Genomic DNA, 13550 nt, shown 5'->3' with positions numbered 1-13550 from the left:
TAAATCAAAATCATAATAATACACCAATTTTGTAAGTCAACAAATCCTTGATAGGTAACTATAAAATTAAATTTATTTATTTACAGTTGATAAGTTGTACTGTACTTATTTAAAACAACATTTTGATTATATTTTTAATTTTTATTCATTAACTAACATCCAATATATATCAACATGACACAATTTAGTAAATTAATGCAACTAGTTTTTAATTAAAATGAAGTATTATTTATTATTGAGCATTGTTTATTGGAATTTATTTCAGTTCAATAAAATTAATTTTTAAAAATAATTATTACTTAATGACACTATTTGTACCATTTGTTTCAGAATAATATAGTTTTTTATTATTATAAATTTATAACACTGTTTTAATTTTTATGTTATGTCCATTGGGTATGAGTTAACAATCAAACACTCAAGCTGCTATCTGATAATAAATGTCATCAGGTATTCCCAATTTGTCAATAATGCTTAAGTTTTGAAGGATGATTCAAAATGGCTAATTTACATAAATACATAAATACTCATTAAACAGATTAGCACCTTTATTATGTACATCATATTTTTTTATATTTTGTTTATAGACAAATTGACGTTTTCATCAAGTATTTATCTTCAATTGTACTCTTCTAGAGTAGATATAACTCTAATTCAATTACAACACTAAAATATTTATTTTAAATATTGTAACAATCAGCTCATGAGTTATGAGTATAAACTATAAATTTGGTTTTATATTGAGTTTAGTACAACTAGTGAAAGTATAATTATCGCCCTATGTGGACCCGGGGTGGATCTAGACCAAGATAACAGGGGAGGGGGGCGATTTTTAAAGGGCACACATTAATTTTGATAAAATATTTATTTAGTTACATACATATGTTACTTTCTACAGTCTCGTACAGAACAAAAAAAAATATTTTTACAGTAGATAATAGAAATAAAAAAATATATCACTTTAATTTTGTTACCCTTGAAGTATAATTACGTCAAAAACTAAAGTCGGGGACTTAAACTATTTTTTTGAGAAAGAACGGGAGGGGGGAATGTTAGATATATTGATTATTGATATAATATAAAAAAAATTAAAATTAAAAAATGGGATAATAATACTTTTAAAACAACGATAAATTAAAAAATGTTTATTGGTATGTAGCCAAATGTCTACACTATGCAGTGTAGGGTTAAGTAATAGGTAGGTAGTCTATACTATTACATTATAATATTATTTTATAGTGATTACCTATTGATTTGAATTTAGTTTTGGCTGTTTTGCAACAAAATTACCACGAGTCATAATTATAATAATATAATGGTAATCTGTAGATCAGTAGGTAAACATATAAATATAATATACTCTTAGGAGAATCAAGTTTCTAAAACTCTTTGAGCAAGCCTCATAAAATCATCCACCTATTCAACTACCTATTAATTTTACAACGAATAATAATTTTAAATTCAACTTCATAAAAGTCCGCACATACCGTCGCAAACATATGTAAGTGTTGTGCCTACATTTCATGCGCGGAACATAGGTAGTATCAGTGCCGCAACTACCGCCTGAGGGGCCTTCAAAATGTATGTATCGGGGCCTCAGATTTGTATGAACTTTTTTTTTGTATATAATATACATAAGCAAATTTCCAAAATATAATATAAAAAAAAATTAATCCTTATCAGCGTAAAATGTAAATAATAATAATTATGCGATATTATATTGTCGTCCGAAAGGCTATTTTTATACATACTGGAAACACCATACGGGCCAACACTCATCAATCACAACAAATTATATGATTATATAATGTAGTAATATCACGATTTAGGTCGTGAATAGTTTTAATAAGTAAACACTAAACACTCATCAGTCATCATTCGATTATGAGAACCGTCAACCGTTTATATTTTATTGTTAACGTTTGTTTTCGTACTTTGTGTCTTTGTTATACGTGTTTGGTAGTATAGATTTAGTTTGTATTTTATAGATAGGAGGCTTGATATAAATGATGAAAATCTTCGTTAGTTTTTAATCTTTGTTACAGTTTCTGTACCCACAACATACAGCGATCGTCCAACTTAAAGAAAGGTTCACAGGTTTATACGAAGTAACTAACAAATTTAATGTGTAGTGAACATGATGTTGTAAGGGCAACTTATGGCTCAAATATTTTATAAAAATGACATCAGTACAGATATAATTAGACAAATGTTATGCATTAAAAATATATTTAAAGATTCTTTAAAAACAATATACAGCATAAAAAATCTTTTGCAGTGTCTATTAGACATTTAGACAATGATGTGGCCTCTATTTAAAAGATATTTTCAGTGCATGTATTATTTTCCTAACACTGCCCGTCACTCAAGGTCGTACCTAAGGGGGTTTGGTGGTTCAACCTCCCCCCCCCCGAAATTAATTCCCAGTTACGGCCTTGCCGTCTCTGTAGCAAATGCAGAACGTTCATTTTTTAAATTAAAAATTACTAAAAATTATTTAAGAGGACGTCTCACCCGAATGTGTTGTCTTTGTCTTACACACGTACCACATGTTAAATTTTCGTTCACCAGTTTCAATAGTGTGCTTTTAGTTTTAATATTAGAGTGAATTTGAAAAAAATTATCAACATTTAGGTAAGAACATTATCTGTGTTCTCTCGTTGGCTTTTTACGATATTTTAATTTTTAAGTGAATTATGATCATTTTCAAATATTTAATAATTTCATACTCATAACTCACCTAAGAATTACAATATCGTAAAATGTCTTTGTGTTGGTTGGTCTTAACAAAATTTATTATCCTGTAAACATACACTGTTTCCAACTAAGTTGTTCCATAGGTTTCAAAAGTTTTTGAGGTAGAGTGGAAGTTGAAATTATAAAAGAAAGTAGCATATAAATATTTAATTTTGTGGTGTATGATATTTGAATACTATTGTATACCCCCTCCCATCAAATCATAGGTCATTTATTCATCAACGACTCAAAATTTAGACACCACTGACAATAAGAGGCATTAGGGTCCTCTAAAATTAGCTGGCACCTGGGCCTCAAAATTGTAGTTTCGGCACTGGGTAGTATAGATATTATCTACATACTTGGCGTTACAAGTTACAATGAATGACATAGCCGTACATAGGTAAGTGGAAGTGGAAACTGCGGAACCCACACGTTTACTGTAAGTCCGTGAACCACTACAGCTATAATTGTAGGGCCTCCTACACCAAAATTAATCATAAACGGTCGTCGATGCCAATAACCATGATGTTTCATAAAATTCTAATTTCTCAACATTGAAGCTAAAATGTTGAGTACGGTCCTCAGTCTTCACGTTTCTCTTGCATACATTTTTTTTTTAGACAGTGGTTTGAAGTTGAAACAAGAAAAATTGATTTGGTCCAAGTCAGGCACCCCAAGTTTATGTGTTATGTGTAGCATAAAACCAGTGCAATTGTTTAGAAATTACGTTTTAGACGAATAATAAGTAGACGTGTTTTCAAGTTTATAACACTTGGTAAATCAAAAGTAGTGTAAAGTATTTTTTATGTTATGCTTTATGCAATCAGTTCATTTTTATTTCATGATATCTATAAGTGTTCTGAATTTATTTTTCCCTGATGAAGTATTGAAGTATATGTTTTGTTAGCGGTTCTAGCCGAAAGGCATTACCTACGTTAGAGTAGGTATCACATATCATATTAAAATTTAACATTAAAAGTGAATTATTTATTACACTAAAATACGGGACAAATTGTATGTAGGCACTTATAACCAAACATTTATAGCTACATCCTAAGGACTACCAATCACCATTATTCGCTACGGCACTACGCCACCACCTGACCACCTATACCAAAATTAGGTATTGCATCTACAATAGGTACCTAACTTAATACCTTACCAGTTACCGGTAAAATTTTACAACGTAAATTTACGAGACTCATATCATCACTATAAAATATATAAACAAATGACTATATGAGTAAATGAAGTGATATTCATAAAATAATAAAACTATTATACACACCTATGTGGTTAAAATTTAAAATATGTTTTACAAAATAGCATTTACTTACGAAAAATTGTTTTTCTTGCTTTATGACTAGCAAAATCATAAATAATTTTATTTATATTAAAGCTTTTATGGTTTACTGCCTACTCTCAAATTTACACTTATTTTATAAATTTCAGGACCCCAATTTATTATAAACTGAGGCCCCTTGGTGGTGTTGGCACCCCCAGTACCCCCGTTTTAATTGCGGCATTGTGCGTACCTTGTACCTATGTGATCCAAGTGTCGATTTACCTACTCGAGTTTACGCTTCGCGACGTCTGGGCTCTCGATGTCGGTCGTCGCCAACCGTTTGATGCTGTTGTCGCCGCTGAGTTTCTTACCATTGAACGGTTCTGTGTTGAAGTATTCCTTTTCGAACGAAAACAGGAAGTAATTGTTTGACGCCGGCACGGACGCTTTGAACCGGTCCGAAAACGGTCTGCCGGGCAACGGCGCCTGGTAGTCCGCGATCAGAGTGCTGACGGGCGAGCTTGGCGACGAATTCTTCCACGCCCGCAGCGAGACCACGTGGTCACCATCGGCGTGGACATAGGCCAGTGCGTACGAAGCCTTGTTGCCGGGAGCGATGGCCGCGTCCAAGTGGTTTATAAGGGCGGTGCGGTCGGCGAACTGGCGGAACGTGGTGCCTGACAGCCCGATCCGCTTGAACACGTCCACCATGGTGGCCACGGACGCGGCGTTCCAGACGCTCATGGGCTTGATGCGATAGGCGGTCGTTAGCGTGCTCACCGAGCACCCCTTGAACGCGGCCGCAGTGCAGAAGTAGCAGTTGGTCGTGCCGCCCACGTCATTGATGACGCGGAAGTCCACTTGACGGACCCGGTCCAGGTACTTGACGTCCAGGCCGGTTAACGGGGTGAACCACCGTTGGCCATCGCCGCCGCCTCCCAGACGGGACACTTCCAGCGCCGTCTTGTCGAACTGGGCCGGGTGCAGGTTCCGCTCGACCATGGGGCTGTCCAGGTCGACTGCGACCGACATGAATGGTTTGTCGCCGGGCTTGGGCCTGAGCGCCTCGTACTCGGCCGCGTCGTCCAGTACCTGCACCGGCCGGTCTACCTCCAGTTCGAACTTGTTCACCTCCATCCCGTCCTTGATCGCCACACTGTTGGCGTGCACCTCTACACCATCCCTGACGATGGTGGTCACGCCCGGTTGCGTTCGGCTGCCCTCTCCGGCGCCGAACGTTATGGGTTTTGACTGATCGACGTTAGTCATTCGCAGTGGCTTGTTCGGTTTCGTCGCCGCGGACGATTTGCCACCACCGCCACTGGTTTTTTTCGCCATCATGCCGCCTGCCACGTCCGCGCCCATGCCCGTGATCACGTCAAAGTGTTCGCCGACAGACTTCTTGTCGATGTTCATCAGATAATCGACCATGCCGTACGGTTTGATTTGCGGGTCGTCGTCGTTAGCGGCCGCGACCGCCGTATCTATGTTCGTTATCATCACGTCCGTGGCCAGGCCACCGGCGACCGCGCCAGCCGGTCCGCCCAGCACGCCGCCGATAACGGCGCCAGTGGTGCTGGTCGCGCCCCGGATGATGTCCAGCCCGCGTTCCTTCTCGCCGGCCAACATGTGTATGCCGCCCTTGATGTGGCCGACCACCGGCGTACCGTCTACCAGTGTCTCTGCGTTTTTCAAAAAGTGTATCTGCGTGCGGCGGGCCGCCTGCTCGTCACCGGTGGCCGCCTCCACGGCCGACTTGATCTGCGATACCACCGGCATCTGGTTGGCGAAGTTGATTTGTGTCTGCCGCGCCGCCTCCGAGTCGCCGGCGATCGCCTGCACGGCCGACTTTAGTTGCGACACCACTGGAATGGTGTCCCAGAAACTAGTGTTCGCCGTCGACGACACCAGCAGGAGCAGGATTGCGCTTAGACATGCCTTTGTCGACCATCTCATCGTGACGGAGTACTGCAATGTCAGTCCCGGTATACGAGTATTGTGTCCAGAACTTCTGATATCGTAGAAAAGTCTCGACTTTACATCGGACACGCGACCGCACGACACCTGTAGAACGAATTTTTAAAGCGGGGTCGGTAAAAGGCTACCCGCCGCTGCAAACTATCACTGGTGAGTGGCAGTGAATCGCATAATGAATTACATAATTATCTATCTATTCACTATTGCTAAAGGCTAAATGTCATTATTTTATTGTAAGCAGTGACGCAGTGCGAAATAAATTATGAATTGGGAATTCCACATGCCATAACTTTAATTTGTTTAGGTATGTGTTGTACAGATCAGAGGTTATCTAAAGTAACTTACTTTTATACTTACAATAGTCTGAAGAATGAATGAATATTTAATATGCTAGTGGAATATTTATCTATTTTTAAAGGCTAAAGGTATAGTTACTGGTTACGTGATATAGTAGTAGAAGTAGTAGTAAGATAAACGATGCTTTTATTGGGATTACCACAAATTGGGTAACTTCCATTCGTTTACATTGTTTATAATGTATGCGACGGAATGCAATTAATCTCATACTGAGTCATATCATAAGCGCGCATTTAATTGCATTTTTAGGAAGGCTATAATTATCCAATGTATAGTGACCCCGCACCCCTTTTTTATACACAAATACAACATATTACATTCGATTTTTTGGGGGTTAAGCCCCCCTAAGTCCCCCCTCCCGAATTCCGATGTACTCCTATGAATCATACTACCTATACAGTTAGTAGTTACTCACGTTTTAAACACAACTTTTTGTTTAAACGTGTTATCTATACGGTGCAATTGTGTGAAAACATTTATACATTTGGCTTTTATATATTAACATTTATCTTGTATATACTGTACTAGGTACTATCTTATGTTTAGGCTAAGACCTTAAGTTAATATCAAGTCGAAGTACCTTCAATGGGAGGCCTCTTCTGCCTGTTATATTTTATTTATTTATTTTTTGTATTTGTTATGTTATCACTTGAGCCTATTGTTTTATATTGTAACAAATGGCTAAATATAGAATTTTGTTAAAAAAAAATATTTATCTATTAAAAAGATAAAAACACTGAATAGTTATATTTTCCTAATCATCAATAAAATGTATATTTTGTCAATAATTATTGTCATACAAATTTTGTCCTAGATCCCGAGTTAAAAAGAATTACTAATGGAAAAAAGTTACAAAATGATCACCATATTGTATTAAAAATGTACGAACCCGTGGAGTGGAGGGAGATTAGGGCGTTATGCACTTCCTCATGTTGCACTTATACCTACTGCACATTATTAATATTATTTATGCAGCATAACTCATTAAATTTATGGATTAGATGAATGGATGTGTTATGTGTATGATACTAAAAATAATACTAATTGAAATATATTATGTATATAATTTATTAATCACAAACTGTAACAAACAAAATAAAAATGAAGTGAGTCAACAACCACAATAATAGGTACTTCTACATACAGTCAAAATTAAAAATTAATCATTAGTCATTACTCATTACTAATTGCTATTCAAATATATAATACTATTATAACAGTAACTGAATAAAATAAACTATTTTTTAATTAGATATAACACTCAAGATGTGTTTATGTAAGTTATATCTTTTCAGGTACTTTTAAAATTAAATATTATACATGCTATTAAAAAATATATTAAAATTAAACAATAATATTAGATACATATATTATTATATTATATTTAGAACTACTAAAGTAGAGATAACTATGTTATATGGTTATGAATTAAAAATTATTTCAAAATAATATAGGTAAATTACTATACAAATATTATTCAATTGTACATTTACCAAATTAAAAATTGTAATATTTTGCATTAAAAGTGTCAGTGGTTTTTGAAAAATACTCAAGTCAATACTAATAATTTAATTTCTTTAATTTTTAGGAACTGTATAATCATTCTATTCGAGAAATTGTAAGGAAGACTTAAAATTTTTGGACTGCACTGTCATATATAAATATATTTATAGTAATTAATAATACTATGTGATCACAGCTACAATATATTTGCAAAAGATCAAATACTTGATGTGTAAAATCTATTTTGTTTGTTTTACATTATAATTAAACATAGGTTATAGGTATAATATATATATATAGTGATAATATATGTTTACAGCTATTTTTAGCTTATGTGATAAAAGAAACTTAAGAAAGTATCAATGATTATGGCCATGTATTGTGAAAGTACACAAATATTTTGATAAACATCAAAGATAATAGCATTTAATAAGTGAGAGGTTATAATTAAATAATAAAATAATTCAGATAAAATTTAACGAAATAATAACACAATTATGCTACTTAAAATATTATATAGTTATTAAAAATTATGTGTTACTAGCTAAACTAACATAATGATGCAATAATGTTTGGTTAAAAAAATTATTTACAGAGTGCTCTCTGTGTTAGGTTAAGTCCTATATTATATTTGCCCACCTCCTGTTTAAATTTAAGACTTATAACCATGATGGAAATAAGTGATTTAACCATTAAAATACTTACACAAATATTACCTCGGATTTTTAAAAAATACATTATGTTATAAAAATCGTGGCTTTCCAATATACATTATTAATACATTAGTAATTAAAAACATTAACTAGAAATAAAGTTAAAAATGTAAAAAAAAAAAAAACATTAAAATGGTTATATATACTCTGTATATACTTATATACTGTGGATGGTATTAGTCATTATACATTGTTAGAGTTTTAATAATAGTGTATAAAGTATTAAATATTTAATAACATGTTTAAATCAAGGGTTCATAACAATTGTATGTTTTTATAATATATAATAAATTATCAACATAGCTTTTTTTACTGTCATACATAAATAGATGAATATTGATACATTTTCTTTTAAATATAGTGGTATTATTAAAAATTAAACTCATAAGCCCAAAAAAGAAGAGTTAATGGAGTAAATCACATATAGAAATTGAATTGAATCTTGAATAGGCATAAAGTTTAGTTTCATTCAGAACTTACATATTTATTCACCAACCCATGAGTTTAGGTGTTTTAAATCAACAATTTAAACTCTTTTTAAGTAATTAGATAAATATTAATTTATTATCTCACAGTTAGGTATAATCGTCTTATCAACTTAAAATTTGTATTGAATAATACTAGGTGTAATTCAATATTTAATGTAATAAAAAATAAATCACAGAAAAAATATTTGATTCATAACAGAAATAAATAATATTAATACAGAAAAAACAATAATGATAAATTAAATTAAAAAATAAAAAAAACTAAAAAAATAGTAACTGAATACTTGATCATATTTGTTCGAAATAATACTATAATCACAGGCTAATTTTTTCAATACTGTATAATGTAATAGTTTTGTCTGTAACTCAATGAACAGCACTTTAAAATGCCAGCCAATTTCTTCAATAATGCTCTTAAGTACTTTGTGAACTTATAAGATAAGTATCATAAGTGCATAATCTTAAATTAATATACAATCAAAATGTGATTTGAAAAAATTAATTTTCATATAACTTAAAAAAAAAATAAGTTTCAATTGTTAAATATGTTTCAAATGAAAAAATTATTAGCATAGGTTAATTGTTAAATAAAATTATTAATTATTCTCGCCTTATACGAATTGTATGACAAAGGTAAATAAGTAAGCTACCTTTAAATTGAACCCATCAGTTAAATTAATTTTCTTCATTGTTTAAAAACTCGATGGTTTATAGACGTCTATCAATAGCAGCAGCTTCTTGCATCCATTGTTCAATTTCATGTCTATACATTCGTCGCTGTAATACTTGACGATTTCTTGGTCGACTTCCCAGAAATGATATTTTACCCTAAAACATTTTAAAATTATAAATATATACTACTAATTAATATATCTAAATAAAATTAGTATTTATATTAGCACTTACAACTCCAACAAACATATCTGATCGGTATTTTTGTAATGCTTGGAAATCTTTTACATAATTCATAACATCTTCCCATTTTAATTCAATCTCCTCATGGAGCAATTTTTCCTCTACAATAAGTTTAGTAATTTAAAATTAATATTGCATATTGTTAATATCTTTAAAAATAAAAATAATTATTACCGTCTCGTTTTGTAGTTTGCTTTTTGTATTGAATTCGGAACCTAAAAGCTTCAAGAACTGATGCAACAACTATAGTTAACACAACCATGGTGAAGAGATAAAATAATACAAAGTATGCTCGACTAGCAGCATGAACTTTAGTCGCATATCCATTCATCACAACGAACCAATTATTCACAACCGTTAATTCAAATAATGTTACAAGACTGACAGCCAAATTAGGAAAAGTGTTTAAATAATAATAACCAGATTTGTCAGGAGTGTATTTATAATATGTTTCAATGTTTGTGCCACTAAACAAAAAAATGAAAATAAATGTATTTTGTAAAATTAAACATACAAGTTTAATGTAAATAAGTAATTTTAATTACTTGCAACAATTTCTCATATCATAACCAGCAAACAGTTCCATTCCAATTATGGCAAAAAAATAATACATGACGAGCATAACACATCCAGCTGACTTAATTAAAGGTGATAAGATTGCCATAGTACCAATAATGTCTCGATAGCGCTTCTTCAATTTAAACAATCGCAACAACTTAAGTGGTCTAAAAACGACTACATAGACAAAATCTGGAAACAGACGTAGAGATATTACTGCAATCAAACCTCCAAAGGTCACAACAAAGTCGTATAAATTCCAGCCAGATGAAAAATAGCGCTCTAATCCCATGCCAAGTGTCTTCAATGCTACTTCTAGAGTAAAACCTATAATACAAAATTTTTATTATAGTATAGAATCATAAAAATTTGACAAAAGATTAATAATTAATTTATTTTGATTACATGCTAAGAAGAAGCAAGTGTCCCATCCGGCACTAAATGCAAGTACTGAGGTTTGTAAACTAGGATAAGATTGCATTCCTCGTTCAATCATTGCAATACCATTCAAGGTCGTTAAAACATCTAAAATTATAAACATTTTTATATAAAGTTTGGAATTTATAAACAATATTATGTATGTAATTTTTTTTACAAAATATATGATCAAAGTATGGCCATGAAATTATTGAATTTGCAGTTTGACAAATTCGTTGTACTGTAGGAGATGCTGTGAAGTACCAAGGTGTATCTAAAGCTTGTGGTTGCCAAGTCATCATTACAGAGTCATATATCCCGTAAAATTCTTCAATGGTCAATGAACCAGTTCCACTTGTGTTCAAATATCTAAACATCACTAATAAATCTCGGTTGCCTGTAAATAATGCAATGATGATAGGTAAGTCTCTAATAATTAAATAGTATTTATTTAATTCTACCTTTTTTGGGGGCATAATATCTCATTACTCCTTCAAACTGAGCAAACTCCATTTGGTTAGGATTTTCTTTAGTCAAAAGTAGTTTAAATGCATTTTTACATGCTTGGCGTTTGTGCAATAGTAATTTTCGGAATTTATCTCTTTCAATACTAGTGAATGTTTCATAAACCACAGCCAACATCTGAAATAAATTTATAAGAATAATTAAAATTCAGCAATATAATATATTAATTATATTATTATATAATAAATTAAAGTTATTCACCAAATTCATGAGAAGATATAATACAATGCATAAGTATGAAATAAAGAACAGAGAATACCACTTAGATTTTGAATAAGCTGGCATCATGATATCTGGAAAACTAAAATATACCATAGTACCATTGTAATACTTGTTTAAGTATATACTATTAAAAAAACATTACTAACTTGGCTGTAGTTAACAAAACAAACATATTGACAAAACTGTTAAATAAAGTGTCAAAATGGTTGTGTACATCTGTAGTACTTTTGAATAAATAATACCCAAGCACAGAGTATACAGTGACAAAAAAAAATATCAACAACAACATATCAAATATTGGAGGTAATGATTGGAGTATTTGTCGAATAAATCGCCGAACACCGCCCAGGTAATGAGTATCGACTAAGAAAATTGGCCTCAATGCTCTTGATACTCGGAAATGAGATGTTTGACGTATCAACACTACAAATGCTTCAACAATCATTATTGTCAATGTAATACACTAAAATAAAATATAAATTAATAGATAATTATAGCTAAATATTAGTTGTTATAATGCAAAAATAGTAATATGAAAAATTAAACTATCTATAATCGTAAACCTATTAATGTTGTTTAGTAACACTTACTTTTAACATGGTCCGTTTGTGTTTCAAAATTGTTAACCAACCCATCCATCTAAGTTTTAATGCTAAACCAAGACCAATTACTGCCAAGGCAAACAGTTCAATAATACTGTGTAGAGCAATTGGCATCTATGGTTAAATGTATAATGAGATTAGTATAATCAATTTTTTTTATAGAATTATGTCTTACTTTAAATGGTGGTGTGGCTGGATCTTCTGCAAATGCTAATACAATCAAAACTAATGATGTAGCTAAATCCATTCCATAGTACCAATCATTGTGTACCAATAGGTAAGCTGGAAGAGCTTCAGGTTCATGTGGATGAGAATCAAATTTTTCATTATTTTCTCCTTCCTAATAAATTGTAAATTATAAAATAAACGAATGACTCAAAATTCTACTATTAAAATAGTTTACTTCTAGGAATATAGATGCTTCATGGTAGTTCATCTCCCAAAATTGATTTACATCTATTCTACGATCACCATCACTAAATATCACATCAAGGCGACCGTCAAAGTGATTTCTTAAATCTATATTTTCACCATCTTCATTTGGTATTGTTGAATCATTAATACTTAATGGAACATCTCCATTGCGGTCTAAATAAATATATAAAAATTATTATCCAGGATTTCAAAAATTCAAAATGAATTAAGAAAAACTCACTAGGTGATTGGGCATGATATGAGTTAACAATAATATCGTCTTCAAATCTTGAGTAGTCAGTCATTTTGGAGGTTTTTGATCAATTTAAAGAGCAAGTTGAGAATGATTAAATAAAAACTACACGACTTTGAATAGAACTATCCATGGTATGAACCATCATTGAATTCATAGGTATCTGTAGAATATTTTATTTGTATCCAAGTGAACCTGGCCCATTTTAAATGAGAAAATAATTTACACGTCTAACGTGCTGATGAATGTAATAAGCATATTATCTAAAATTGAGATTTGCATAAATAAATAAAACTGTATGTTAATTAAGTAAAATGTTTCAGGTCCACTTATTGTATTTTTTATATTTTATATGCACATCATGACGTACACCACAGTGTACACTGCAGCATAATGATACAATCAGACATCAGTTAAGTAACAAAATATTAAATAGCAAAGTATATTATAATACTTACAATCATTATACAGTAAAACACATACCAAAGATAAAACTTAACATTTAGTGTTAGGTGTTAACACGTCGTCTTGGTTTGTTATTGAGAATATCAAAACAAAAAGTTGTGAACATTATTGTTAACA

At 32.1% G+C, this 13550-nt stretch overlaps 2 protein-coding genes across 5 annotated transcripts; both read right to left on the bottom strand.

Moving 5' to 3' along the window:
* Positions 1–530: 530 nt before the first annotated feature.
* Positions 531–6150, bottom strand: LOC113559387. Its single transcript, XM_026965159.1, has one exon. The coding sequence runs from the start codon at positions 5978–5980 to the stop codon at positions 4307–4309; it is 1674 nt and encodes a 557-aa protein (XP_026820960.1). The 5' UTR covers positions 5981–6150; the 3' UTR covers positions 531–4306.
* A 1729-nt stretch (positions 6151–7879) lies between these two features.
* LOC113559386 (two pore calcium channel protein 1-like) lies at positions 7880–13532 on the bottom strand. Of its 4 annotated transcripts, none has more exons than XM_026965155.1 (14): positions 13427–13532; positions 12957–13131; positions 12705–12889; positions 12477–12641; positions 12290–12415; positions 11846–12162; positions 11679–11778; positions 11414–11594; positions 11131–11349; positions 10941–11060; positions 10523–10862; positions 10152–10444; positions 9969–10078; positions 9771–9890 (listed from the first exon to the last, which is right to left on the bottom strand). In XM_026965155.1, the coding sequence occupies exons 2-14, from the start codon at positions 13018–13020 to the stop codon at positions 9771–9773; spliced, it is 2340 nt and encodes a 779-aa protein (XP_026820956.1). In that variant the 5' UTR covers positions 13021–13131; positions 13427–13532. The 4 variants fall into 4 exon arrangements, with proteins under 4 accessions (XP_026820957.1, XP_026820956.1, XP_026820958.1 ...); XM_026965157.1 differs by having other exon boundaries at positions 12957–13231; positions 13427–13504; XM_026965158.1 differs by having other exon boundaries at positions 13452–13469.
* Positions 13533–13550: the final 18 nt, after the last annotated feature.

Source organism: Rhopalosiphum maidis, chromosome 4 (assembly GCF_003676215.2).
Source record: "Rhopalosiphum maidis isolate BTI-1 chromosome 4, ASM367621v3, whole genome shotgun sequence".
NCBI classification, from domain to species: Eukaryota; Metazoa; Arthropoda; class Insecta; order Hemiptera; family Aphididae; genus Rhopalosiphum; species Rhopalosiphum maidis.
The sequence above is the reverse complement of the archived record's forward strand: the minus strand, read 5'-3'. Positions and strand labels throughout refer to the sequence as shown.